The 27,449-nt window shown below is 43.4% G+C and overlaps 2 protein-coding genes across 2 annotated transcripts in view; both read right to left on the reverse strand.

The window, feature by feature from the left end:
* Positions 1–824: 824 nt before the first annotated feature.
* The window catches only part of LOC141110749 (uncharacterized), a 40,583-nt gene continuing 13,958 nt past the window's right edge, over positions 825–27,449 (reverse strand). The window contains exon 2 of the mRNA XM_073602319.1: positions 825–4,707. Within this exon, the coding sequence (XP_073458420.1) occupies positions 3,142–4,584 (1,443 nt within the window). The 5' untranslated portion in view covers positions 4,585–4,707 and the 3' untranslated portion in view covers positions 825–3,141. The remainder of the gene's footprint in view (positions 4,708–27,449) is intronic.
* On the reverse strand, positions 8,438–10,715 carry LOC141110748 (posterior protein-like). The gene has a single exon (XM_073602318.1). It carries the CDS (start codon positions 10,090–10,092, stop codon positions 8,440–8,442), a length of 1,653 nt encoding a protein of 550 aa, XP_073458419.1. The 5' UTR covers positions 10,093–10,715; the 3' UTR covers positions 8,438–8,439.

Consider the following 27,449-nt stretch of genomic DNA (forward strand, 5'->3'; position numbering starts at 1 on the left):
GCCCTTCCTGCTGCATTCGCCAATCCTAATTGGGAACCCACCACTTCTGCAGCGCCCGTAATTCCCCCATTCACATCCCCAACCAAATGCAGTCGGCTGCATGAGAGGCATTTTCTTTATGTCCTCCCGAGTACCCCTACCCAACGAACCCCCCCAAAAAAGATGTTGTGTCTGCAGCAAGCACGGATATAGGCATGACACCCGCTATTATTGTCCCTCATGTCCTGACAATCCTGGTCTTTGCATTGGTGAATGTTTTGAACGCTACCATTCACTAGTTGAGTATTAGCGTAGGGTACAGCATTGCACAGACTAGGCACACTTTCACAGGGTCTCCCAAGATGCCATCGCATTTTGAGAGACCCGAACCTGGAACCGGTTACCGTTATAAAAGTTAGTTACAAAAAAAGTGTAAAAAAAAAAAAAAAAAAATATATAAAATAAAAAAAAATAGTTGTCGTTTCATTGTTCTCTCTCTCTCTATTCTCTCTCTCTATTGTTCTGCTCTTTTTTACTGTATTCTATTCTGCAATGTTTTATTGTTATTATGTTTTATCATGTTTGCTTTTCCTTGTCAAAAGAAGTTTATTGAGTATACAATGTTATAAAGATACATAAAGTAAGTTTACAAGGATCTACAAGGATCTGAGTAAGCTCATTGTTTTACAGTAGGGTTTCTGTAAGAATCGATATAATTATTAATATTATATCTGTGTATTAATTTGTCTAGTCCCTACCATTAGTTGGTCTAGTAAACTCTGAGCACATGCTATTGTTAATATCACAATAATACCAGGTTAGCTATGAAACCAAACACACGGTGCTGCTAGTAAAACAAGTTACATTTATTTCCCAATAAAAATAGGAATGTATTAAAACAGCATAATTAGGAAAACTAACATAAAGATACTACCAGAAATTGCAATATTACAAGGCCTACACTCGTAACACAATACAAGAGTGATACTTAGCACATCCTCCTCGGCTGGTCCTCTGGTCTTAAAGAGACTGTTTCTTTAGCAAACATTACTTTTAACAAACATACCTCATCCAGACCCCCCCCCTTTTGCCTGCCCAACTTTGCCTTTGGACGAATCACAGTGTCTCTGGGGCGTTCCCTCAACAGCCCATCATATGGACCGTTTTGTCCTCTGGGGGGCAGTGTTGGTCCATGCATTGCCATCGTCCGACAGATGTCAGGTTTCACACACACCTGGGCCCTTGATCTCCTGTATCTAACCTCATCCATCATCCCTGTCAGTTTATCTGCCTTTGAAGCCTGTGTGGATAGTAGCTAATCAGGAAATTCCCATAGACAGGTCGGAGCCAGCATTGTCATGCGCAATGGGAGCTACAGAACACATTCCAACCTGGGAGGTCACATCCTGTCCTTTCCGGAAGCGTGACACTTTCAGCCTTTTCAAAAACCATGTGAGTTTTCTTCTCTTAGGTACCGTAATGAAATACATGTACAAATACGATATTCATGTTGAATTCCAACATATGCCGCTTTGCGCCTGAAGGGCGCATACCAGCCTTCTTCAGACACAGCTCCTATTGAACAGTCATAACTGTCTTCACGTGTGTTGCTCCCCAACATGTGCTTCCGAACCAGTACCTATGGGACAGTCCTTAACTGTGGTAACGTATTGCAGTTTTCAACAGGAACATCTATGGAACAGTCCATAAGGGTCTTGCTGTGTGTTGCGCCTCTCAACATAGGCCTCAGAACCGGCTCCTGTGGAACAGTCCATAACAGTCTTAACGTGCTGTGTTTCCCAACACGTGCCGCTTTGCTACTGGGTGACACACCAACATCATCCTTCAGTGACAGCTTCCATGTCACCACTCTGTGTCTTCTTCTCTCCGATATCTTCAGGACGGGGTGCAGTACAGGCAAGGGGTGTCCATTCACTCACCGTTCACCCACACACATTCAGAGCAACCTATCAACCAGCTTTCCGATAGAGTCTCGAGGAGGGCCTCTAGCCCATGTTATTAGCCTAAAATACACCTTTATCACACTACACCATAACATGAAATCAACCCATTACCATAATATATACATATATACCTTTGATCCGTCAGACTACACATCCCATTCCCAACCTCCTATATCTCCTCACTGTAGATACGGGCCGGGATTAGGCAGGTTCGCTCACAATGGCCTTTCCTACCACAATTCTGGCACGTCAGTGGTATTTCAGGGTTCTGAACGGGCAGCAAAGCCTCTACCATGTATGAAGAGACCTTACCATCAATTCGTCCCTTCACTTGTATAGATAAATGCGAGACTTTCCTATACAAATGTCGAGTCCAACAACACATACCAACTTGAACCAATGATGAAACTGCAGCAATAATGAGTAATATTACCACGGGATGTATTAAATAATTCAAAATACTGTTGGCCTTACTGGAATGTCCGAATATTACCTCCCACCAAGACCCTCCCACATCATTTTCTAGTTGATGTACTACCTCCTTTATTACATTCTGGTCATGGTAGATGGCTATAGTAGCATTAGCTCTCTCTTGCTGCAGCATCCTCATAAGGCTCTCATCCCTATCCCAATCTGTTAACCATTCCTGTATCTTCCTTCCCATACCAAGGTTCAGGGCTCTTAGATTAACAGGGCGGTTCTGGTTGACATCCACAGACAGATTGGCCATATGCGGTACCACATAATTCCATTCCTGTGTCTGGATTTCAGAGACACCGCCAAGTGTACACCATGCTCCTCTAGCTATTGTCAGGTTCACAGAACATCCCAGTTCCATGACCAACGATACATTAGTATCCTTCAGGACAAAGAAACAAACTCTCCTATGTCCCAAATAATACACCGGTGTTCCCTTTGAGGCAATGTTCTCCCCATCCAGAACACAGAGTGATGAATCTTCCCAACATTTCTCATCCACCACCGTGTATTGACCTGGCATACAAAGGATATCATGGTCCTGCCTCCGACAGAGGGAAATATCAACCTGCCTCCAGCTCCCATCCTCTCTGATTACATGTGGGTAAGTTAGCCTCAGATGCAACAAAGTAGAATCCCCAGTCAGCAAGCCCATCGATATCACCGAATACACAGATTTAGTCTGCACTTCTGTATATGGGATCAATGAGGAAGCGTAACATCACTCATAATCCAAATTAGTACAGCCTATCCAGGCATTCGACCACCAACTTGGATTAGTGTAAGAGATGTGCTTTGGTAAAATCTTACTGAGCTGTGATGACAACTCATAAGGCCACTGCCCCCCATACAGAGATTGTACAATCAGCTTGATATTGGTTGATAACTCCGCCTGTCCCTGTGTGCACGCCAGAGCCCACGACATATTTTTGCCCTGTGTCACCACACTATCTACCAACCTCTTAAAATGGCGGATAAAATCTTGAGCTACTTTTACCTGGGTATCTATGTGACGTTGTTGAATATTATCAAGAATGTCATTAATCTCTCTCTGAGCAACAAAGCCCTGCTTACTGTCTGAAGCTATAGCTGAGAGTTTGTTCCTCAGGAGATCGATGTCCACTCCATTAACGACACCCATCCCAGCTCCTATTCCCCCCAATATAGTGCTGAATATATCCCTCCTCTTTCGGTTGCTCCTCAGAAATAAGCGTCCGGCATGGACCTCATTCTGCGTCCGCCCATCTCTGGGAGCAAGCCACTGATATACTGACCGCACTTGATTCAGTGTATACTCAGCACATATAGGGTAATAGGATTTTACCAACCATTGCGAGACATTGAAGTGCCATGTGGTGAAGGCATACTGTACCCTGGTAGCCAGCGTTTGGGACGAGCTCAGATCTATCTGTAGTGGTTCCCCTTTCTCTAACGGAGCATGCCCCTGTGTGTAGTTATTGGCATTACCTGTGCAGGGTTTTAACCTCTCAGGTGAGACATCAACCAGGCGTATCTCCCCCATGTCCAACTCTGGAGTCCCACATGTCCAGTAACCAAGAGCTTCTCTGTAGGACTGATAAGACCGAGATACCACCCCCACAAGGAAATTTTCACCCCATTGATGTGTCATCTGGAGCTCCCTAGTTTGGCCGACAGCCACCTTACTATGCCTAAGTGTCAGCCTCCTGGGCCTCTGTGCCCTATTACTTTGGTCATGCCAATATATGCCACACACAAAAACATATTTCCCTTCTTTCAATTCTTCACCAAAAACCCCATATCCTACATCCCTTGCTTCCCAAGGTTTGGATAAACTGGAATTTTTCCCTAACCAATAGCCCGTTTCATTCATATATATAGTTGCATCCGCAAACGGCTGGAGGGCTTCCGGTATGATATTTTTCAAGTTTTGTTTATACGCACGTCCTTGAGATGTTGAGTTAGGATTAAATCGTCCGAAAGCAAAAGAAACTCTGTATTGCAACTTGCCATGGTGACCCCATTGGTAAGTCTCTGTTAATTTAGAACTCTCTGATGTAATCCTGACCTTCCTCCTTCTTTCACCTCCCCCCTGCATCCCCTTCTGGCCTATCAAGTCCAACATTGATGATGCAATTGCCGTTGATGCATGGGTTTTCCTCAGGATTTCCCCTTTCCACATCATCCCCTGAATATTCGTCTGAATCAATTTGAGATGTTACATGGCTCAGATGGATCGCCAACACGACAATTACGATCCTTCCATCCATTCTCCAGAGACCTTGCCAATCTTTGCTCCACTGGAACTCTGGAAAAACAAGAACAAGAGCGGAATCAATACTTATCAGCAGTACCTCTTACACTGATCGGCATGAACCCATTTCTCTAACTCCCTCTTTTTCATGCCTTTTGCGCCCTTATTGTCAATGAGCCGCTTCACCTTGACTACCTGATCACTAAGGGTCATGGTGACTGTGAAAGGTCCAGTCCAGTTTGCATCCCATGAAGACTTGGAAACAAAGTTCTTTACCATAACCCTGTCTCCAATCTTCAAGCTAATGGGAGGCCTTTCAGGCTGCTCCTTCTCTTTAGGTGCCATGGTACTTGCAGCGAATTGCAAATATCCCTGTACCTGTTCCTGTAGCTGAACCAGAAATTTGTCCCTTTCAGCACTCTCTCTCAAGGGGGTACTAAGTATTGGGTCTGCTGGATGGCTGAGGTTCATCATTCTCCCCGTCATTAACTGATATGGGGTTAATGATGTACCTTTCGCTGTCGACCCTCGTACGGCCATCAGGATTGAAGGCAGATGAATCAGCCAGTTCTTTCCTGATTGCAGTACCATCTTTTTAAGCCTTTCCTTCAATGTTCGATTCATTCTCTCAACCATCCCCGCGGACTGTGGATGGTACGGTACATGGAATCTCTGTTCTACTCCCAGCAGCTCACAAATATTTTTCATGACACTGCCGGTAAAGTGAGTCCCTCTATCGGATTCCAGGACTTTGGGGAACCCCCATCTTGAAAAGACTTCGGTCCACAAAGCTCTAGCCGTGGCAGTAGCAGAGTCCTTTCTCAGGGGCAGAGCCTCCACCCATTTTGAAAAGACATCCACCACTACCAGTAAATATCTGTATCCTCCGGGGGCACTTTGTAATGGACCAACAAAGTCAATCTGTAGGTTTTCCCAGGGCCCATTGGCTACCGGCACCCTTGCTAATACTGGTTTCTGTCCCTTTGGCCTAGGGTTCATCTGTGCACATATCAAACATTCTTGCACTACCTGTGAGATTGTGTTTCCCATTGTCTCCCACCAGTATCTAGTTTGCATAAATTTTAAGGTACCCTGAACACCCATGTGGCCCGTTAACCTGTGATTTTCAAGGGCTAAATCCTTTTGATGCTGTGAGGGCACTACAAACCTTTGTCCTTCTGACGTCTCCCTTAACAGTAGATCGCCTTCTAGTACATAATTTTGGGGAGCATCTGCTGCTTTCATTTTAAGCTGTTTTTTGATTGAGCTCAAGGCCTCATCCTTATTTTGTTCATCTGCTAAACATGGTGTAGGCGCCCTTAGCACCGGCAGGAGTTCATGTGAACCTGCTTTCACCTCCTGCTCCTCAAAATTATGTTCCTCCCAGGCCTGTCTCCCTTCAGCATCATAGGGTGTCCACTTGACCCCTATCAGGGCTGCTTCCTTTGCCAGCTCATCTGCCTTGTTGTTGCCCACAGTAACCTCCTCTCCACCTCTTTGGTGAGCTTTCACCTTAATGATAGCCACTCTCTGAGGCTCCACACTTGCTCTTTCCCATATATCTCTTAGCACTGCACTATGTACCAAGTCTTTCCCAGAGGCATCACTGAAGCCCCTTGACTGCCACAAAGGCATATATTCAGTCAAAGACCTTGTTACATAGGCGCTGTCAGAGAATACGCTTATTGGACCTGAACTGAAATGTGTGATGGCCTCTCTTACTGCCTCCAGTTCAGCTCTTTGGGCAGAAAAGCTTCGAGGGCATTTGGTCATTATTTTTTCATTGGTCTGGGGGCACCACAGGGCATACCCTGTGTGAAACGTTCCTCCCTCCCAATACCTTGATCCATCCACCCAGATTTTAAGGTCTTCATTACCTGCTGCTAACCTGAACACCTCCTGTGTTCTGGTCCGATGTACCTCCCCACAGTCATGCTGCTCCCCCTCATATTGCATCAATTGTGGGAGAGTGTAGGTGGCATTGTGGGTCACGGTAAGGTTTCTGGGTGTTAAATCCACTAGCCACCTGGCCACCCTTTGGGAGGATACTCCACTGAGGGTACGTTCCAAAAGCATTTTAATCGGAGAATGGGGAGTTTGCAGAATGATCTTGCCAAATCCTACGACATGCTCTGTGGCAAGAACTGCCCAGTGCGCTGCCAAAAGGTTTCTGACACATTCATCGAATCCCCTCTCTACCGGGCTTAGTACCCTGGACCAGTATCCAACAGGTACCCATTTGCCCTGCCTCTCCTGCAGCAACACTGCCGTTATTGCTACTGCAGAGGCATACACTTGTAGTGCAAAGGGCAAATCGGAATTCGGATTGCTCAAGGCCGGGGCCTGCATTAGACTCACCTTTAGCTTGGTGAAAGCTTGCTCATGCTCTGTCAACCAGTCTAAAGTGTCTGTTTCCTTCTTGTCTCCTTTGAGAAAATCATATAGGGGTTTTGCCTTCTCCGCAAAGCCTTCAATGAAGTCCCTGCAAAAACCGACCATCCCCAGGAATTGTCTCAGCGCAGTCTTAGTGCTTGGTCTTGGCAATTTCCTGATAGTTTCACATTTGTTTGGGTCTGGAGTCCTTCCCCCCTGTGAAACTATCACACCCAAGAAACATACTGAATCCTTCATCAATTGTGCCTTTTTGGGGTTTAATTTCAGACCTGCATTCTCAATCAGTGTCAGGAGTTCCTCCAGCAGAGCATAATGTTGCTCTTTTGTTTCAGTCTGGAGCAAGATGTCGTCCACATACTGAATGATGCATTCTGGCTCAGAAAATGTCTTCAGAATGTCCACCATACAGATGTGGAAGTATGTGGAACTGGATTTGAACCCCTGGGCTAATCGACAGAATGCATACTGTTTCCCCTGAAACGTAAAGGCCAGCTTGTATTGGCTATCCTCATGCACAGGAATTGAAAAATAGCCATTCGATATGTCAATTGATGAGTACACTTTTGCTGAAGGTTTCAGTGCTGTCATCATGTCTGGCATCTTAGCAACCACATTTGTAATAGATGGGGTGCATCTGTTTAGCGCACGGAAATCTACGGTGGGCCTCCACCCCCCCTCCTTCTTTACTGGCCAGAGGGCTGCATTTGTTTTAGATTGGCACTCTTTAATTACATTCTGTGCCAACAAATTCCTCACTGTGCTCTCTATGTATGGAATAGATTCGGGTGGAATTTTGTACTGACGCTGAGGTGGCGGATCAGGGCCCTCAATTTTTACAATCATGTTTGAAACTTTACCACATTGCGCTTTAGACGTTGCCCACACTTTGTCATGTTGCCACAAGATTTTAGCCAATGTTTGGTCCTCTGTTTTCAGTAGTGCCTGTGGGTCAAGGATTTCATTTGTTTTAACTGACGTCACCTCACAGCTGTCCATGACCACGTGCACCTTGCCTTTGTATCTAGACCCTTTCCACAGTACCCAATTGCACAGATCAAGAATCAGTCCATGTGTCCCCATTACGTCCGAGCCCAAAATAGTGCCCTCATGTGTTGGTGACAGAAACAAACTATGTTCTACACATAACCTCTCTAGTTCTATGGGTACAGGTATTGACTGCTCCGAAGGTACTAGTTGTCCTCCGAATCCTCTCAGGAGAATTTGTCTCCCCGTGGGATCCTTTTCAAGTTCGATATTCGTTACGCTGACAGCTGCTCCCGTATCCAAAAGTATATTGGTGCGATGGCCCCCTACCGCCCCTTGGATACGTGGTCTGCTGCCTTTGTCCCTCTCCAGATGACATACTAGGGACAATACCGGGGCCTGACATCCCTATTGTTTAAAATAAGGATTGGTTGAGGGTGGGTTTCTATATTCCTCCTGGCTTTCTTTAACTCCTTTCCCTACCCTTTGTAACTCCTTCAAAAGAGGACCATATACTGTAGCATCAGGTGCCTCGCTTGGCTCCTTTGCCCCCTTATCTGGCCCAGGTTTTTTCTGTTCCTTCTTATGCCACGGTTTCTTCTCACCCGTGCTCCTCCTAGGTAATTTACAGTCCTTAATTAGATGGCCCGTGTTGCCACACCTGTAGCACTTGCCTGTAAATCTCACTCTCCCTTCGCTTTTAGCTATCTCCGAAATTCTTTTGTGGGGCCTATTGTCCTGCTCTGTCTCCCGAACCCAGTCCCTTAATGTGTTTAAAAAGGTCTGGTATGAGGTGGCATTCCTCAGTGCAATTCTGGTATGGTAATCAATACATGTGCACTTATTAGCCATAGAACACAGGAAACTACCGTCATCAGGAGACATATCAGGACAATTGTATGTGGCCTTATAAATGGAGAGGTATTCACTGCAAAAGAGTATTGGATCCATTCCCCTCCTAAATTTTGTATTCTCCAGGGCGTCTGAACCCCTAGTGTCTCTTCCTCCCATTATGCGCTGCATCTCCCTCATTCCATCTGCCGAGTTTCCCCAATTCGAGTTTAACTCGGGAGTTAGACCTCTATGACTCCCGACTGGTGGCTGCAGTTTTTCACACAGTTGCAATGGAAGCCATGCGCGGAGGAGTGCGCATGCATCCCTATTGTTTAAAATGTACTGTGCCACCACAGCCTCCAGCCTGTTTGAGAGACTAATGGGCGACGCGCTAGTGTCAAATTTCCCCAAAATCTGGCACAGATTTGTGCGATCTTGTATGGAGAGTGTTGTGGATTGGGTGTTACCCTCCCTTCTTATAATTCCTAATCCTTGCCCAGTCCTTTCTGTCCCAGGAGTGAAGAGAGAAGAACTCTGATTTGGGGATTCTGCAGGATTGTCAGCCGAATATATTGGCTGCTGTTCGATCAGCCTCCTGTCTCCCAATTCCTGTGTCACCAAGGGATGTGTATCCCTATTAGCACAACAATGGCTGTGCACTTTCTCCATTGCCTGTGCTTGTAAGGATAAAATTGTATGATCTTTTTGGGCTAGCTGATTTTTACACTCTTGTAATTCTCCTTTAAACATTTCTATCGCAGCTTCATTACCGGCCTCTCTTTGTCCTAAAGATGCGATACATTGTTCCCTTAACATACACGTTTCCTCCAATTCATCCAATCTCTGTTCTAACGAACCATTCTCAATCACCAGTTGTTCAATCTCATCCCTCAGTTCATCACATTCACAAACATTTGAATCTGTATTCGCAGCTACCTCAGAAACACCTTTACTCACTTCTTCTATCTTAGCTATTAATTCTGTTCTATCTTTGTACCACTCCAATTCTTTTTGTTCTGCAATCTCTTTCATCTTTAACAACACGCATACAGCATTGGCTAATCTCTGTTTCTTGCCTTTTTTGGACGATTTTTTATGCTTTATGGCATCATTATGGGTATTACATTGTCTTAATAGATCATTGTATTGGTGTGTTAATGCATTCTCTTTTATAGACTCAAATCTAACACAACCATACTTGTTAACAAAACCTTCAATGGCTTCCATTGCTATGCTAATTCGCACCTAGCTATACTGAAGTTGCTTTAATGAATTTTCAAATTTCAAATATTAAACATTGGGTTTACGTAAACCTAAATTAAAGATATATATCATTTCCTTAGTTACTTTTGTAGGTATTTAAATGATTTATACCTACTATACATATTGTTTACAAGTAGAGTGTATATAGGTCAAATAAATTCTGATAATGAGCTTTAATCGTAAGGTGGAGAAAAGGAAAGAAAAAGAAGAAAAAGGGTTGAAAGGTAGAGGTATGGTCCACAAGGTTGTCCCGCTCGTCAGTTTATTATTCTTTTTAGTTCTCTTTGAAGCCTTAGAATGGGTGTCTCTGTAAGTCATTTAATCTGTTACCATGGCAACAGGACAGAGTCATTGAAGTTTGACAGGAACTGTTGTTTTATCCAAGGATGCCAAAGTTTTTCAAATTTTGGAATTTGATTTTGATCGATGGCTACCATCTTAGCATGGGATATTGTATTATTCATTCTGTGAATTGTTTCTGCTAGTACCAATGTAGGAGATTTCCATGCCTTGGCCACTGTTTGTTTTGCAGCCGTTATTAGTTGGATCATAAGTTTGAATTGAGAGAGTGTTAACCATTCCGGTTTTAGATTAAGTAAAGTTAAATATGGATCTGGTTGTATTATTTTTTTTAATATTTTAGATGCAATCACGAAGACTTCCTTCCAGAAGGTTTGGATTACTGGGCACGTCCACCATATGTGTAAATATGTGCCTATTTCTGGGCATCCTCGAAAACAAAGAGCTGAGGTATTAGGTGAATATTTTGCCACTCTAGTGGGTACAAGGTACCAGCGAGTTAGGACTTTATAATTTGTCTCCAGTGCTAAGATGTTGGGTGAAGATGACTTAGATGTGAGCCATATGTTAGACCAGTCCGTGTCTTCTAAAGTTCGTCCCAGGTCCTCCTCCCACCTCTGAACGTAAGAGGGTCTATTAAGATTTGCTACTCCATATAATTGATTATAAAGTGATGAAATTGTACCTTTAGCAAATGGATCTTTTGTACAGATTGATTCAAAAATGGATAATTGGGATAATGGTGTATCCCCCTTTAGGAATGGTGTATAGAAATTTTTGATTTGGAGATATCTAAATATCTCAGAGTTTGGTAGATCATATTTTTCTCTAAGCGATGGGAATGAAAGGAATGATTTAGATGCTATGAAGTCATTTAGTGTCTGAATGCCTGATGTTGTCCAAGCTTTAAAAGAATTTGGGTAGATCCATGCCGGATAAAAGGCCGGATTTCTGATAAAAGAAAGGAGAGGATTGTGTGGAGATTGTAACTGATATTTGGTTTTTAGTTTATCCCAGAGAGATAAGAAGTGTTTAGTTATGGGATTATGAATTTTAAAGCGGTCTTTAGGATCAAGCCATAATAAATTTGATATTAATAGTGGGTCATTTTCTGAAGCCTCTATAAATACCCATAATGGGATTTCCTGTTTTGCATGGTATTTGGACAGACTGGCCAAATGTGCTGCTCTGTAGTAGTTAGTAAAATTAGGGTATCCCAGGCCTCCTTTATTTTTGGGAAGATGTAGTGTGTGTATAGGTATACGTGGTTTAGAAAACCCCCATATAAACGAAGTTGCTCTTTTTTGTACTATTCTCAAAAAATAGGAAGGAATTGGAATAGGGAGGACTCTGAATAGATAAAGCAATTTGGGTAGAATAGTCATTTTGATTGCATTAATCTTCCCTATCCAGGATAAAGGAAGTTGCGACCATTGTTTTATTAGATTTGTGATCTGTCTTAATACAGGAGGATAATTGGTTGAGAATAAGTCAGAATGAAATGCTGTTAAATGAATTCCAAGATATGGGATTGATTTTTCTGCCCATGTGAATGGGAGTGCAGCCCTAGCCGGGATCAATTCCATGTTTGTGAGTGAAATATTAAGCATTAGGCATTTCTTAGGATTAATCATAAGGCCGGATAGGGCTGCAAATCCATCAAGAGCTGGTATTAAGTTAGGACCAGAGACCTGTGGTGATGATAGAAAAAGTAATATATCGTCTGCAAATATACATAATTTGTGTGTAACACCTCCTACTTCAATGCCAGTTATAGTTTGGTTTGTTCTGATGTATTGGGCCATGGGTTCGAGTATAAGGGCAAATAATAAGGGAGATAATGGGCAACCCTGTCGGGTACCTCTTTCGATATTAAAGGCTTCAGATTTGTATCCAGCATATTTTATATAGGCTTTGGGTTTATTATATAATGCTTTGATCCATGTTAAAAAGTGGGGTCCAAAACCCCATTTTTGTAATGAATATTGCATATATTGCCAGGATACTGAGTCAAATGCCCTCTTAATATCGAGAGATAGAAAACATAAAGGGATTTTCCGTTTTTTAGCAATATGTGCCAATAACACTGCCCTGCGTATATTATCGCCTGCCTGTCTATTTGGCATGAAGCCTACTTGATCTCTATGTATTAATTTTCCTATAATGCTATTAAGGCGTTTTGCTATTATTTTTGCTAATAATTTAATATTGAGGTTTAACAGAGAGATAGGCCGATAATTCACACAGGAAGTATCATCAGAAAGGGGTTTTGGGATCATACAAACAATTGCCATTAGTGTTTCTTGTCAAATGAATGTCCATCTAGAAGTTTGTTAAACGTTTCAGTGAGAATGGGAGAGAGTATTTCTGAGAATGTTTTATAGTATAAAGCCGAGTAGCCGTCTGGGCCTGGTCTTTTGTTAAGTTTTAGGTCTTTTATGGCGTTTGCAACTTCATCTATAGTTATAGGCTCATCCAAACTGCTTTTTTGATTCTGAGATAACTCAGGTAAGGTTATTTTTGAGAAGAAGGATTCAGCCTCTGTAGGATTAAATTCATTGTTTGTCTTATATAAAGTTGCGAGATGTGAGTGAAATTTATGGACTATTTTAACTGGATTACAAGTGTAAACATTTTTTGATAATTTCAAACGTATTGGTTTGAAAGATTTGTTAGTTGAATTTAATGCCCGAGCCAAATATGTACCTGGTTTGTTTGTATTCATGTAGAAATTGTGTTTGGAGCGTTTGAGGGATTTATCAACTGACTCAGTGAGAAATAGATCGTATTCCAATCTAGATTTTTCCAGATGAGATTTTGTACTCTGAGATGGATTATCTTGAAATGATATGTAGGCTGCATTAAAATTGAGTTCTAGTTTTTTTGCTAGATTTTTGCGTTCCCGTTTAAATAGTGCCATTTGTCTTTGTATTGTACCACGCAAGACAGGCTTATGAGCTTCCCACAGTGTTATTGGGGAGATGTCTGTTGTATTATTAATTGATATGTATTCCTTTAAAGCTTGTTCAATGGCCATCTGATGTAGTGGGTGTTTGAGCATTATGTCCGGTAAGTACCACGTTGGGTCATGCGCTTTTGGTATGGCTGAGGCTATAGTGGTGTATACTGCATTATGGTCAGACCACGGAATCGGAAGTATATCTGATGCAATAATTTCTGGTATCATTCCTATTGTTAGAAAAATATGATCTATTCTGGTGAAGGTTTGATGAGGGTGCGAGAAATAAGTGAATTTCTTTTTCATTGGGTTACTTTCTCTCCACGAATCTACCAGATTGTATTTGGAAAGAAGTTGAGAAAAAGGTAATCTAGAGGTTATTTTGGATGGTGTAAAAGGTGATTTATCTAGAAATGGGAGGAGGACCTGGTTCGAATCCCCACACATTATCACTGTTCCTATTTTGTGTGTATTAATCACTTGTAATATATGTGAGAGGAATGGTGTAGGTTGTTTGTTAGGAGCGTAGTAGGAAATCACCGTGATTGCTGTATCCATTATATAACCCATGAGTATCAGGTATCTACCTTCTGGGTCTTTAATTTCTGATGATAAGGTGAATGGTGTGGATCGGTGAAATGCAATTAGAGTTCCCCGTTGCTTGGTACAGGCAGAAGCCGTGTAAATTTGTTGATAAAAAGGAGAAATATATTTTGGAGTAGAATCTTTGGTGAAGTGTGTTTCTTGGAGGCATACTATGTGAGACTTCTTGTTATGAAAAGTCCGGAAGGCTTTGGTCCTTTTTTGAGGGACATTTATTCCCTGAACATTCAGGGAAAGTATATTCAGTGGTGCCATGGCAATAGATCAAATAGTTTTGACTTACTTTTTGTTATGCAGAGCTGACTGCGCAGATCAACCTGTGTGGACTGAAGAGATGAATAGATAGAAAAGAAACCAGTGAATTCTGGAGTAAAGAGTAAACAAAAAACATATGAGATTAGATGATACATTGTATAAATTATTTTTTGCAAGTAATCACAATTTACCCGTGAAAGAGAATAAATATCTCTCTCAGGGGAATAAGTGCCTTCCTCACACTCCCACATAATATGGTTGGGAGAATGAGGAGGGCTAATGGGGGTACACGGATCTTCCGCTTACAGGAGAGAAGTGCTATGTCAAAAGACATCAAAATGATGTTTCATTAATTGGAGTGCAGAATATAGTTTTTGTTGAAATTATTTATTCCAGGGTGGTTGTATATGGTTAGTCTTGCCCTAGGCTAAATAATTCAGTTAGAAAGGTACTGTTAATAACTTTGGTATTGATGAAGATAGTTTGAATTATTTTGGGATTTTAACCCTTTTAGAGTAAACAATTACATATTTTATTCATATGCAACTGTTTAGATATGTTAACTCATAAAATTGAGGTTATATTGCTTCAGATTAGAATAAACAAAAACATAATTCTAGGAAGTAGTTAGGTAATAATATATTTGTTTTAAGAAAAGAAAGAAAAAGCTTCCATTACTTCTGGATTATTGAACATATTTGTCCTAAAAAGTAATAAATCTATTGTTATTACCTGATAATATATAACTGAACAAGAATTTCCTTATTTCACTTATATATTCTAAGGCTATATGAATCAGAAGTAATAAGAAATATAACTGGAATGTAACATGATCCAACACAGTGTGTGACTATCAGAATGCAGTTACATTCAGTTATAAATATAGGTTTTTTATAGAGAACCATCTCTTAGTATAATAAATGAAGAGATATCAGGAATTAGGATGTCAGTCCATTGAATCTTCTTGGTCCATGGATGATGTGGCATAACGGCCTCTTTTGTGAGAATGATGATTCCCATTTTGTTCTGAAATTTTCTGGGTGCTGCCTGAAGGTGAAGATGATGCCATTCTTCTGCGTGTGGGTTCTGTCAGATTTAATTTTAAAAGGGTTTGTTGTAGTTCATCTGCTGATCTGCTTCTGTAAATTGTACCTTGGTAGTTAAATCTGACTGAAAAGGGGAAACCCCATTGATACATAATGTTGTGGCGTTGCAGTTCCATTAGTTGGGGTTTCATGGATCGTCTTTTAGTAATAGTAAGTTGGGATAGGTCAGCAAAAATTTGATAATCGTGTCCTTGAAAATTAAGTTCCTTTTTTTCTCTTGCAGCAATTAGTATTTGTTCTTTCGTTCTGTAATAATGAAATTTTGTGATTATATCACGTGGGGGTCCATCTTTCTTTTTGGCTGTGAGGGCTCTGTGTACTCTGTCCAGTTCTAAACGTTCAATAGGGATATCTGGCTTTAGTTCTTGTAATAGAGCAGTAATAGTAGATTGCAGGTCTGTCACAGTTTCAGGTATTCCCCTTATGCGCAAGTTTGAACGTCTGGCTCTATTTTCGTAATCTTCGAGCTTAGTTTGAAGTATTAAATTCTCTTTTTTTAATTGTTCCAATTCTGATTCTCCAATTCCAATTCATTTTTATTTCTAGGGCTGCGGTGCGGTTTCCCAGCTCTCTTATTTCTTTGGTTAGGCTTTTTGTTATTTGGTCTGAGGTTTGTTTTAAAGCCTTATGAAGCATCTTTTCAAATTGTAATAATATTACTGGGGATGCTGAGGAGGCTTGTGGAGAAGTTTGTGAGAAGATTTGTTCTGTATCTGACTCAAATGGAGAGTCTTGCTGTGACATTTTCTGTCTGTGAGCGCGCCCTGATGCTGTATCTTGTGAGGTGACTGGAGCTGCTTCAGCTGCAGTGAGTGCCTGTGAGCTCTTTGTGAGGTGATTTTTATTTCTGCCACGGTTTCCTCCCAGTACCATATTTCCTGCCCAAACTTTCACAGTTTGTTCCCAGGGGCAAAAAGGTTCAAATGGATACCTTTTGAGCCTGCAGGCTCCGCTTTGTCCTTCTCTTCTCTCCTCAGCGGTGTGGAGCTCTAACAATGCATGTCTGCTCCGCTAGGCTCCGCCTCCTGCCCCCTCTCATGTTTGCTTTTCAGGTATGCAATTTTTTATACTTTACCGTTTACTGTGCTTTATTGTTAACCATTTTTTTGTCTTCAGGTACGCCATTCACGACTTTGAATGGTTATACCAGAATGATGCCTGCAGGTTTAGGTATCATCTTGGTATCATTCTTTTCAGCCAGCGGTCAGCTTTCATGTAAAAGAAATCCTAGCGGCTAATTAGCCTCTAGACTGCTTTTACAAGCCGTGGGAGGGAATGCCCCCCCCCCCCCGTCTTCCGTGTTTTTCTCTGGCTCTCCTGTCTCAACAGGGAACCTGAGAATGCAGCCGGTGATTCAGCCAGCTGACCATAGAGCTGATCAGAGACCAGAGTGGCTCCAAACATCTCTATGGCCTAAGAAACCGGAAGCTACGAGCATTTTATGACTTAGATTTCGCCGGATGTAAATAGCGCCATTGGGAAATTGAGGAAGCATTTTATCACACCGATCTTGGTGTCGTCAGATGCTTTGAGGGCAGTGGAGAGATCTAGGGTCTAATAGACCCCCATTTTTTCAAAAAAGAGTACCTGTCACTACCTATTGCTATCATGGGGGATATTTACATTCCCCGAGATAACAATAAAAATTATAAAAAAAAAAAAAAATGAAAGGAACAGTTTAAAAATAAGATAAAAAAGCAAAAAAATAATAAAAAAAAAAAAAAAAAAGCACCCCTGTCGCCCCCTGCTCTCGCGCTAAGGCGAACGCAAGCGGCGGTCTGTCGTCAAATGTAAACAGCAATTGCACCATGCATGTGAGGTATCGCCGCGAAGGTCAGATCGAGGGCAGTCATTTTTGCAGTAGACCTCCTCTGTAAATCTAAAGTGGTAACCTGTAAAGGCTTTTAAAGGCTTTTAAAAATGTATTTATTTGTTTGCCACTGCACGTTTGAGCGCAATTTTAAAGCATGTCATGTTTGGTATCCATGTACTCGGCCTAAGATCATCTTTTTTATTTCATCAAACATTTGGGCAATATAGTGTGTTTTAGTGCATTAAAATTTAAAAAAGTGTGTTTTTTCCCCAAAAAATGCGTTTGAAAAATCGCTGCGCAAATACTGTGTAAAAAAAAAAAAAATGAAACACCCACCATTTTAATCTGTAGGGCATTTGCTTAAAAAAAATATATAATGTTTGGGGGTTCAAAGTAATTTTTTTGCAAAAAAAAATAACTTTTTCATGTAAACAATGAGTGACAGAAAGGGCTTTGTCTTCAAGTGGTTAGAAGAGTGAGTGATGTGTGACATAAGCTTCTAAATGTTGTGCATAAAATGCCAGGACAGTTCAAAACCCCCCCAAATGACCCCATTTTGGAAAGTAGACACCCCAAGCTATTTGCTGAGAGGCATGTCGAGTCCATGGAATATTTTATATTGCGACACAAGTTGCGGGAAAGAGACACATTTTTTTTTTTTTTTTTTTGCACAAAGTTGTCACTAAATGATATATTGATCAAACATGCCATGGGAATATGTGAAATTACACCCCAAAATACATTCTGCTGCTTCTCCTGAGTACGGTGATACCACATGTGTGAGACTTTTTGGGAGCCTAGCCGCGTACGGGACCCCGAAAACCAAGCACCGCCTTCAGGCTTTCTAAGGGCGTGAATTTTTGATTTCACTCTTCACTGCCTATCACAGCTTCGGAGGCCATGGAAAGCCCAGGTGGCACAAAACCCCCCCAAATGACCCCATTTTGGAAAGTAGACACCCAAAGCTATTTGCTGAGAGGTATAGTGAGTATTTTGCAGACCTCACTTTTTGTCACAAAGTTTTGAAAATTGAAAAAAGAAAAAAAAAATGTTTTTTCTTGTCTTTCTTCATTTTCAAAAACAAATGAGAGCTGCAAAATACTCACCATGCCTCTCAGCAAATAGCTTGGGGTGTCTACTTTCCAAAATGGGGTCATTTGGGGGGGTTTTGTGCCACCTGGGCATTCCATGGCCTCCGAAACTGTGATAGGCAGTGAAGAGTGAAATCAAAAATTTTCACCCTTAGAAATCCTGAAGGCGGTGATTGGATTTCGGGGCCCCGTACGCGGCTAGGCTCCCAAAAAGTCCCACACATGTGGTATCCCCATACTCAGGAGAAGCAGCTAAATGTATTTTGGGGTGCAATTCCACATATGCCCATGGCCTGTGTGAGCAATATATCATTTAGTGACAACTTTGTGCAAAAAAAAAAAAAAAAAAGTGTCACTTTCCCGCAACTTGTGTCAAAATATAAAATATTCCATGGACTCAATATGCCTCTCAGCAAATAGCTTGGGGTGTCTACTTTCCAAAATGGGGTCATTTGGGGGGGGTTTGTGCCACCTGGGCATTCCATGGCCTCCGAAACTCTGATAGGCAGTGAAGAGTGAAATCAAAAATTTACACCCTTAGAAATCCTGAAGGCGGTGCTTGGTTTTCGGGGCCCCGTACGCGGCTAAGCTCCCAAAAAGTCCCACACATGTGGTATCCCCATACTCAGGAGAAGCAGCTGAATGTATTTTGGGGTGCAATTCCACATAGGCCCATGGCCTGTGTGAGCAATATATCATTTAGTGACAACTTTTTGTAAATATTTTTTTTTTTTTTTTGTCATTATTCAATCACTTGGGACAAAAAAATAAATATTCAGTGGGTTCAACATGCCTCTCAGCAATTTCCTTGGGGTGTCTACTTTCCAAAATAGGGTCATTTGGGGGGGTTTTGTACTGCCCTGCCATTTTAGCACCTCAAGAAATGACATAGGCAGTCATAAACTAAAAGCTGTGTAAATTACAGATAATGTACCCTAGTTTGTAGACGCTATAACTTTTGCGCAAACCAATAAATATACGCTTATTGACATTTTTTTTTACCAAAGACATGTGGCCGAATACATTTTGGCCTAAATGTATGACTAAAATTTAGTTTATTGGATTTTTTTTATAACAAAAAGTAGAAAATATAATTTTTTTTCAAAATTTTCGGTCTTTTTCCGTTTATAGCGCAAAAAATAAAAACTGCAGAGGTGATCAAATACCATCAAAAGAAAGCTCTATTTGTGGGAAGAAAAGGACGCAAATTTCGTTTGGGTACAGCATTGCATGACCGCGCAATTAGCAGTTAAAGCGACGCAGTGCCAAATTGGAAAAAGACCTCTGGTCCTTAGGCAGCATAATGGTCCGGGGCTCAAGTGGTTAAAGTGCAAAAAAAGTGAAATACTCCTTTAAATATCGTACCTGGGGGGTGTCTATAGTATGCCTGTAAAGTGGCGCGTGTTTCCCGTGCTTAGAACAGTCCCTGCACAAAATGACATTTTTAAAGGAATAAAAGTCATTTAAAACTGCTTGCGGCTTTAATCTAATGTCGGGTCCCGACAACATGGATGAAAATCAGTGAGACAAACGGCATGGGTACCCCCTCAGTCCATTACCAGGCCTTTTGGGTCTTGTATCGATATTAAGGGGAACCCCGCACCCAAATTAAAAAAAGGAAAGGCGTGGGACCCCCATGCACTATATACTCTAAACAGCAGTATACAGGCGGTGCAAACAAGACAGGGACTGTAGGTTTGTTGTTAAAGCGGAGTTCCACACAAAAATGGAACTTCCGCTTTTTGGAACCCTCCCCCCCTCCGGTGTCACATTTGGCACCTTTCAGGGGGGAGGGGGGTGCAGATACCTGTCCCACTCCCATGGGAGTCTATGCCTCCTCCTGTCCCCACCGCGCTGTCTCCTGGGAACACACAGCTCCCAGGAGAGAGCGGGGACCACTAGGGACGCGCATCGTGACTCGCGCATGCGCAGTAGGGAACCGGGAAGTGAAGCCGCAACGCTTCACTTCCTGATTCCCTCACCTAGGATGGCGGCGACAGCTGCCGAGAACCGAGCGGGTTCTCGGCGTCCCCTGCCGACATCGCTGGACTCCTGGACAGGTAAGTGGTCATGTATTAAAAGTCAACAGCTGCAGTATTTGTAGCTGCTGGCTTTTAATATTTTTTTTTTTGGCGGTGTGGGTGAACCCCCGCTTTAAGTAGAATCTGTTTGTAATTTTGAACTGGTACATTTTTAAAGTGTAGCTCCAGCAAAAAAATCTTTTTTTAAACTTTTTGGAATACATAGGGAAGGGTTATCACCCCTGTGGCATTTGTTATGCTGTCTGTGCTCCTCTTCAGAAGATTTCACCTCACTTTATGTCCCAATGACAAATGTTTTTAGAAATTTTGGGTTTTTTAGTGAAACAAGGATTTGTGATAAAGCATCATTGGGAAGGAGAAACGTTTTTCCCATATTAACTCTTACAGGAGAGAATTTCCCTTCCTAGGGGTAGATTTCATCTCACTTCCTGTTGTCTCCTTCCGTCTGCAAGTAGGAGTCGTTTGTAAGTTGGATGTTTGAAAGTAGGGGCCTGCCCTATATACTCTGCAGAAATCGGGGCCTGCCCTATATACTCTGCAGAAATCGTGGCCTTAGGTGTTGGTGTTGCCACAACACTATAAGCCCTAATTACATGCACCTGTTGAACAGGGGCAGAAAAATTGGGCCTTTGGTGATGGTGCTGGTGCCACAACACTGTAAGTCCTCACAGTTACTCTTGGTGGACGCTGGAACAAGCTCTGCTGTGAAATATTAGATCAAGAATTGTAATTACATGCACCTGTTGAACAGGAGCAGAAAAATTGGGCCTTTGGTGTTGTTGGTGGTTTTGCTGGTGCCACAACACTGTAAGTCCTCACAGTTACTCTTGGTGGGCGCTGGAACGGGCCCTGTTGTGAAATATTAGATCAAGAATTGTAATTACATGTCCCTGTTGAACAGGGACAGAAAAATTGGGCCTTAGGCACTAGTGCTGGTGCCACAACACTGCAACCCCTCACAGATACTCTAGTTGGAGCGCAGGAATGAGAACCGCTGCAAAAAATTGCATCAAAAATTGTAATTACACTCCCCTGTTTAACAGGGGCTGAAAAATTGGGCCTTAGGCACTGGTGCCACAACACTGCAACCCCTCACAGATACTCTAGTTGGAGCTCAGGAACCAGCCCTGCTGCAAAGAAATGCATCAAAAATTGTAATTACACGCCCCTGTTAATCAGGGGCTGAAAAATTGGGCCTTAGGCACCATGCTGGTGCCACAACACTGCAACCCCTCACAGATACTCTAGTTGGAGCGCAGGAAGGAGCCCTGCTGCAAAGAATTGCATCAAAAATTGTATTACACTCCCCTGTTACACAGGGGCTGAAAAATTGGGCCTTAGCCACTGGTGGCGGCGCCCAGAAACAAAAATATTCTTACAAGCTATCAGCATGATCATTGAGGAGGAAGAGGATAGTCACTCAGCATAACAGGATAGTCACTCAGCATCAGCATAGGCAGTCTTGAAGGGATCTGACATTTAAAAAAAAATGTATTCGGTTACATCAGCATCAGGTGCTTGGTATCTGGTGGTGATCCAAGACTGATTCATTTTTATGAAGGTCAGTCGATCGACCGAGTCGGTGGACAGGCGCACCCTGTGATCAGTTACAAAGCCTCCAGCAGCACTGAATGTGCGTTCCGAAAGAAGGCTGGATGCAGGACAGCCCAGTAGCTCAATTGCATACTGTGCAAGCTCTGGCCAGTGATCCATCCTCAAGACCCAGTAACCCAGAGGATTTTCGGTGGGAAAGGTGTCCAAGTCAGATCTTGCCCCTAGGTATTCCTGCACCATGTAAAATAGACGCTGGCGATGGTTGCTGGAACTGATCATACCTTAGGGCTGCAGACTAAAAAATTGTCTGAAGGCATCGGTCAGATGGCCACCTTCTCCACCGCTCCTTCTTTGACTGACCGTAGCCTCGGCAACAAGTTGTCCAGGAACAGGAGTTTGTAACCTCCCAGTCTCTGGGAACGCGTTGCATAGACCTTTCTGCAAGGCCTCCCGAAGATGTTTCATCTTCTGCTCCCTCTGTGACAGCAAGATAAGGTCTGCAACCTTACTCTTGTAATGTGGATCAAGGAGGGTTGCCAGCCAGTATTGATCCCTCTCCTTGATACCACGAATACGAGGATCCTGCTGCAGGCTTTGCAGGATCAGGGAGGCCATACAGCGTAGGTTTGCTGAGGCATTCGGTCCGGAGTCCTCTGGGTCATTAAGGACAACATGATCCGCAGCCACCTCCTCCCAGCCATGTACAAGTCCATGGGTTTCTTGGGACTGTAAAAGATCACTTAAAGACTGCTACTGATGCTGAGTGCCAGGCTCCACCTCCATGCTGACAAAATCCTCCTCTTCCTACTCCTCCGCGTCCTTTTCCTGTGTGATCGGCGGGCATGCAGGAACACTTTCTGGATAAAGGGGGCCTTGAGAGCTAAGGAAGTCCTCCTCTTCCTGCCTCTGTTTTGCCTCAAGTACCTTGTCCATTATTTCACACAACAGGTGGACAAGGGGGACAGTGTCACTGATGCATGCACTGTCACTGCTCACCATCCTCATGGCCTCCTCAAATGGTGACAGGACAGTCCATGCATCCCTGATCATGGCTCACTGGCGTGGGGAAAAGAAAACAAGCTCCCCTGACCCTGTCCTGGTGCCATAGTCGCACGGGTACTCATTGATGGCCCTCTGCTGCGTGTGCAGCCGCTGCAGCATGGCTAACGTTGAGTTCCACCTGGTGGGCATGTCACAGATTAGGTGGTTCTTGGGCAGGTTAAATTTCTTTTGGAGGTCTGCCAGCCGAGCACTGGCATTATATGACCGGTGGAAATGCACACAGACTTTCCTGGCCTGCCTCAGGACATCCTGTAAGCCCAGGTACCTGCCCAAGAAACGTTGCACCACCAAGTTAAGGACGTGAGCCAAACAGGGCACATGGGTCAGTTGTCCCTGTATGAGGGCGGAGAGGAGGTTGGTGCCATTGTGGCAAACCACCATTCCTGCCTTAATTTAGCGTGGCGTCAACCACCTCTGAACCTGCCCCTGCAGAGCTGACAGAATCTCTGCCCCAGTGTGGCTCCTGTCCCCCAAGCACACCAGCTCAAGCACCACATGGCATCTTTTGGCCCGCGTACTTGCGTAGCCCCTTGAACACCTACGGAGCACCGCTGGTTCCGAGGACAAAGCACAGGAAGAGGCCATGGAGGAAGAAGAAGAGGAGGGGGTGGAGGAGAGAGGTGTGTCAGAATGACCAGTAGTGGCATTTTGGAGGCATGGTGGCAGAACAACCTCCAACACTACTGCACCTTGTCCTGAATCCTTCCCAGCTGCCAGCAGAGTCACCCAATGAGCTGTGAAACTTAGGTAATGTCCCTATCCATGCCTGCTGGACCATGAGTCAGTGGTAATATGCACCTTACCGCTGACCGTCCTGTCCAGCAAGGCCAAGACATTGCCTACCACATGCCGGTAGAATGCCGGAATCACCTTCCATGAGAAAAAGTGGCGTTTGGGAACCTGCCACTGAGGAACTGCACATTCCACAAACTCACGGAAGGGGGCAGAGTCTACCAACTGAAAAGGTAGCAGTTGAAGTGCTAGCAATTTTGCCAAGCTAGCATTCAACCGCTGGGCATGTGGATGCCTAGGAGCGAACTTCTTTCTGCGGTGCTGCAGCTGGGGCAGGGAAATTTGCCTGGTACAATCTGACGTCGGTGTACCGATAGCAGATTGCCCGCAAGTACTTGGCTGTGACACACCTAATTCTACACCTTCATTTCTCTCAGTGCAGGTCTCAGAGAGGACTGAAGGTATAGTGGGGTTGGGGATCCCAGCTCATGAGGAGCAAGGAGAGGTCCTCTTTGTTCTTTGGTGTGGGACTTTTAGGTACGCTTGCCAACAAACTGCATGGCAGGTCAACATATGTCTGGTCAAGCATGTGGTGCCCAAGCGGGAGATGTTTTGGCCACGCGAGATACACTTGAGACATATGTTGCAAATAGCAGCGGTGGGATCTGATGCACTCGTCTCAAAAAAGGCCCACACCAAAGAACTTTTGGAATAATGCTCAGAGACAGCAGCGCCCTGCACATGCGGAGCTCTGTGGTGTGATGCAGTCAGTGTGCTGCCCTTAGGCTGGCCCCTGGAGGGCATCCTGCCTCGTTGGTGATGTGCCTCCTCCTCCTCCTCTCTCCTATCAGGCACCCACGTGGAGTCAGTGACCTCATCCTCCCCTCCCTCCTCATCACTGGAGCAAACCTCGCAGTATGCTGCAGCAGGGGGAACATGACTGCCAGATTGCTGTCCTTCTTGGGCACCCCCTCTGTCTGGGCTCACGTTACTGCCTTCCTCTAGCTGAGTACCATTATCGGAGCCTTCAAAACGCTGGGCATCCTCCTGGAGCATGTACCCAACACTGTGGTCAAACAGTTCGGGGGACTCCTCAGGAGGACATGGTGGGACTAGGGAAGAAGTGACTGATGCCATTGAGCCGAGGGAAGAGGCCGCATTGGCAGCTGCTTTGCCAGACAAAGTACCCTGAGCCTGGGTGAGAGAGGATGAGGAGGATGAGGACGGCTTGGTCATCCACTCGACCAAGTCTTCCGCATGTTGCGGCTCAACACGGCCAGCTGCCGAAAAAAAGGCCAAGCGTGTCCCACGGCCACGTGCTGATGATGATGCACCGTGTCCATGACCAGCACTGTTGCCTCTAGACAGAGCCTGCTTGCCCTCTTTTATTGGCTTGTGACTGTCTGCCTCTCCTTGTTGGCCTTCCAGACATACTATTGGCCTGCAGTGAGATGTAACTGCACAAAACTGGGATGTATATATATACCGATTATACTGCAGCTAGCAGAATCAACTGCCTGCCTGTAGTATTATTAGTATGAGAACACCTGCACTTGTCTTCAGGTAGCTATACTGTAGGTGCAACTGTGCACGGTACACAGTACAGTAACTGGAAATACGTCAAGAGCCTACACAAGCACCTGGCTTCAGGTAGTTATACTGTAGGTGCAACTGTGCAGGGTACACAGTACAGTAACTGGAAATACGTCAAGAGCCTACACAAGCACCTGGCTTCAGGTAGTTATACTGTAGGTGCAACTGTGCAGGGTACACAGTACAGTAATTGAAAATACGTCAAGAGCCTACACAAGCACCTGGCTTCAGGTAGTTATACTGTAGGTGCAACTGTGCAGGGTACACAGTACAGTAACTGGAAATACGTCAAAAGCCTACACAAGCACCTGGCTTCAGGTAGCTATACTGTAGGTGCAACTGTGCAGGGTACACAGTACAGTAACTGGAAATACGTCAAAAGCCTACACAAGCACCTGGCTTCAGGTAGCTATACTGTAGATGCAACTGTGCAGGGTACACAGTACAGTAACTGGAAATACTGTAAAAACACCTGCCTGCCAGTATATTAGGAAGAGAAGAACAGGATCTAGCTAAACTGAATACAGTGTGTAGATATATATATATATATAGATATATATATATATATATCTATATATATATAGATATATATATATATATATATATCTCTATATCTATATCTAGATATAGATATAGAGATATATATATATATATATATATATATATATATATATATAGATAGATAGATACACACACACACACACACACACACATATATATATATATATATATATATATATATATATATATACATATACATACATATATACATACACACAAACACACACACACACACACACAACACCTGGGATGCATATATATATACACACAATACACTGCAAGTGCAGCTAATTGACTCGACCTGCCTACTCTATCTAACTTAAATCAAATGACACTGTCTCTGTCTATCTATCTCTGTCCAGCACAACACACTACACAGGGCTGACATGTGGGGTGTGTACTAAACCCCCTGAGCCATAATTGGCCAAAGCCTCCCTGGTTTTGGCCAATTACGGCTCTCTGTACACACGGTGCTGTGATTGGCCAAGCATGCGGGTCATAGTGCATGCTTGGCCAATCATCAGCCAGCAATGCACTGTGATGCCGCAGTGAATTATGGGCCATGACGCGCCACTCGAATTTGGCGCGAACGGCCCATAACATTCGTAATTCGGCGAACGACCGAACACAGGATGTTCGAGTCGAACATGCGTTCGACTCGAACATGAAGCTCATCCCTACTTATGAGTAGAGCTCCAAAGGGATGAAGCTAAGGGGAAAATAATACTGGGAGTATGCTATAGGCCCCCTAACCTGAGGGAGGAAGGGGAGACAGATCTCCTATCACAATTTGGATTAGCAGCAAGGATGGGAAGTGTTATTATAATGGGGGATTTTAATTATCCAGACATAGACTGGCTGGAGGGAACCACGCATTCATCTAAGGCTCGCCAGTTCCTAAATGTCTTGCAGGCCAATTTTATGGGTCAGATGGTAGACGCACCAACTAGAAATAAGGCGTTACTGGATCTGCTGATTACCAACAATACAGACCTGATCATGGATGTGGAAATATGGGGCAATTTAGGTAACAGCAATCACAGGTCAATTGGCTTCAGTATAAATCACACAAATAGGAAAAATAAGGGGAATACAAAGACACTGAATTTCAAAAGAGTCAACTTCCCTAAACTACAAACCTTGCTAGAAGGCATAAATTGGGATAAAATCCTAGGAACAAAGAACACAGAGGAGAGATGGGTTTGCTTTAAGAGCATATTAAAAAAAGGGCATTAGCCAATGCATCCTATTGGGTAATAAATTTAAAAGAGCGAACAAAAGTCCTGCATGGCTTAACTCCAATGTAAAAATGCATATACAAGCAAAGGAGAAGGTCTTCAAAATATACAAGGTTGAGGGATCATCATCAGCATTCAGGCTTTATAAAGAATGCAACGAGAAATGTAAGGGTGCAATAAGGACGGCTTAGATAGAACATGAAAGACACATAATGGAGGAGAGCAAAAAAATCCCAAGAAATTCTTTAAGTATGTAAACAGTAAAAAAGGGAGGACAGACCATATTGGCCCCATAAAGAATGAGGGAGGACATCTGGTTACAAAGGATGGGGAGATGGCGATGGTATGGAATTTATTCTTCTCCTCAGTCTTCACGAGGGGCTTCAACAACCAAAACTGCAGTGTTTATCCT

The sequence above is a fragment of the Aquarana catesbeiana genome, linkage group LG10 (genome assembly GCF_042186555.1).
Source record: "Aquarana catesbeiana isolate 2022-GZ linkage group LG10, ASM4218655v1, whole genome shotgun sequence".
In the NCBI taxonomy this organism is placed as follows: Eukaryota; Metazoa; Chordata; class Amphibia; order Anura; family Ranidae; genus Aquarana; species Aquarana catesbeiana.

Coding starts and splice junctions, on each gene's coding strand:
- LOC141110748 (XM_073602318.1), bottom strand. CDS start 10,092: ATGGAAGCCATTGAAGGTTTTGTTAACAAGTATGGTTGTGTTAGATTT.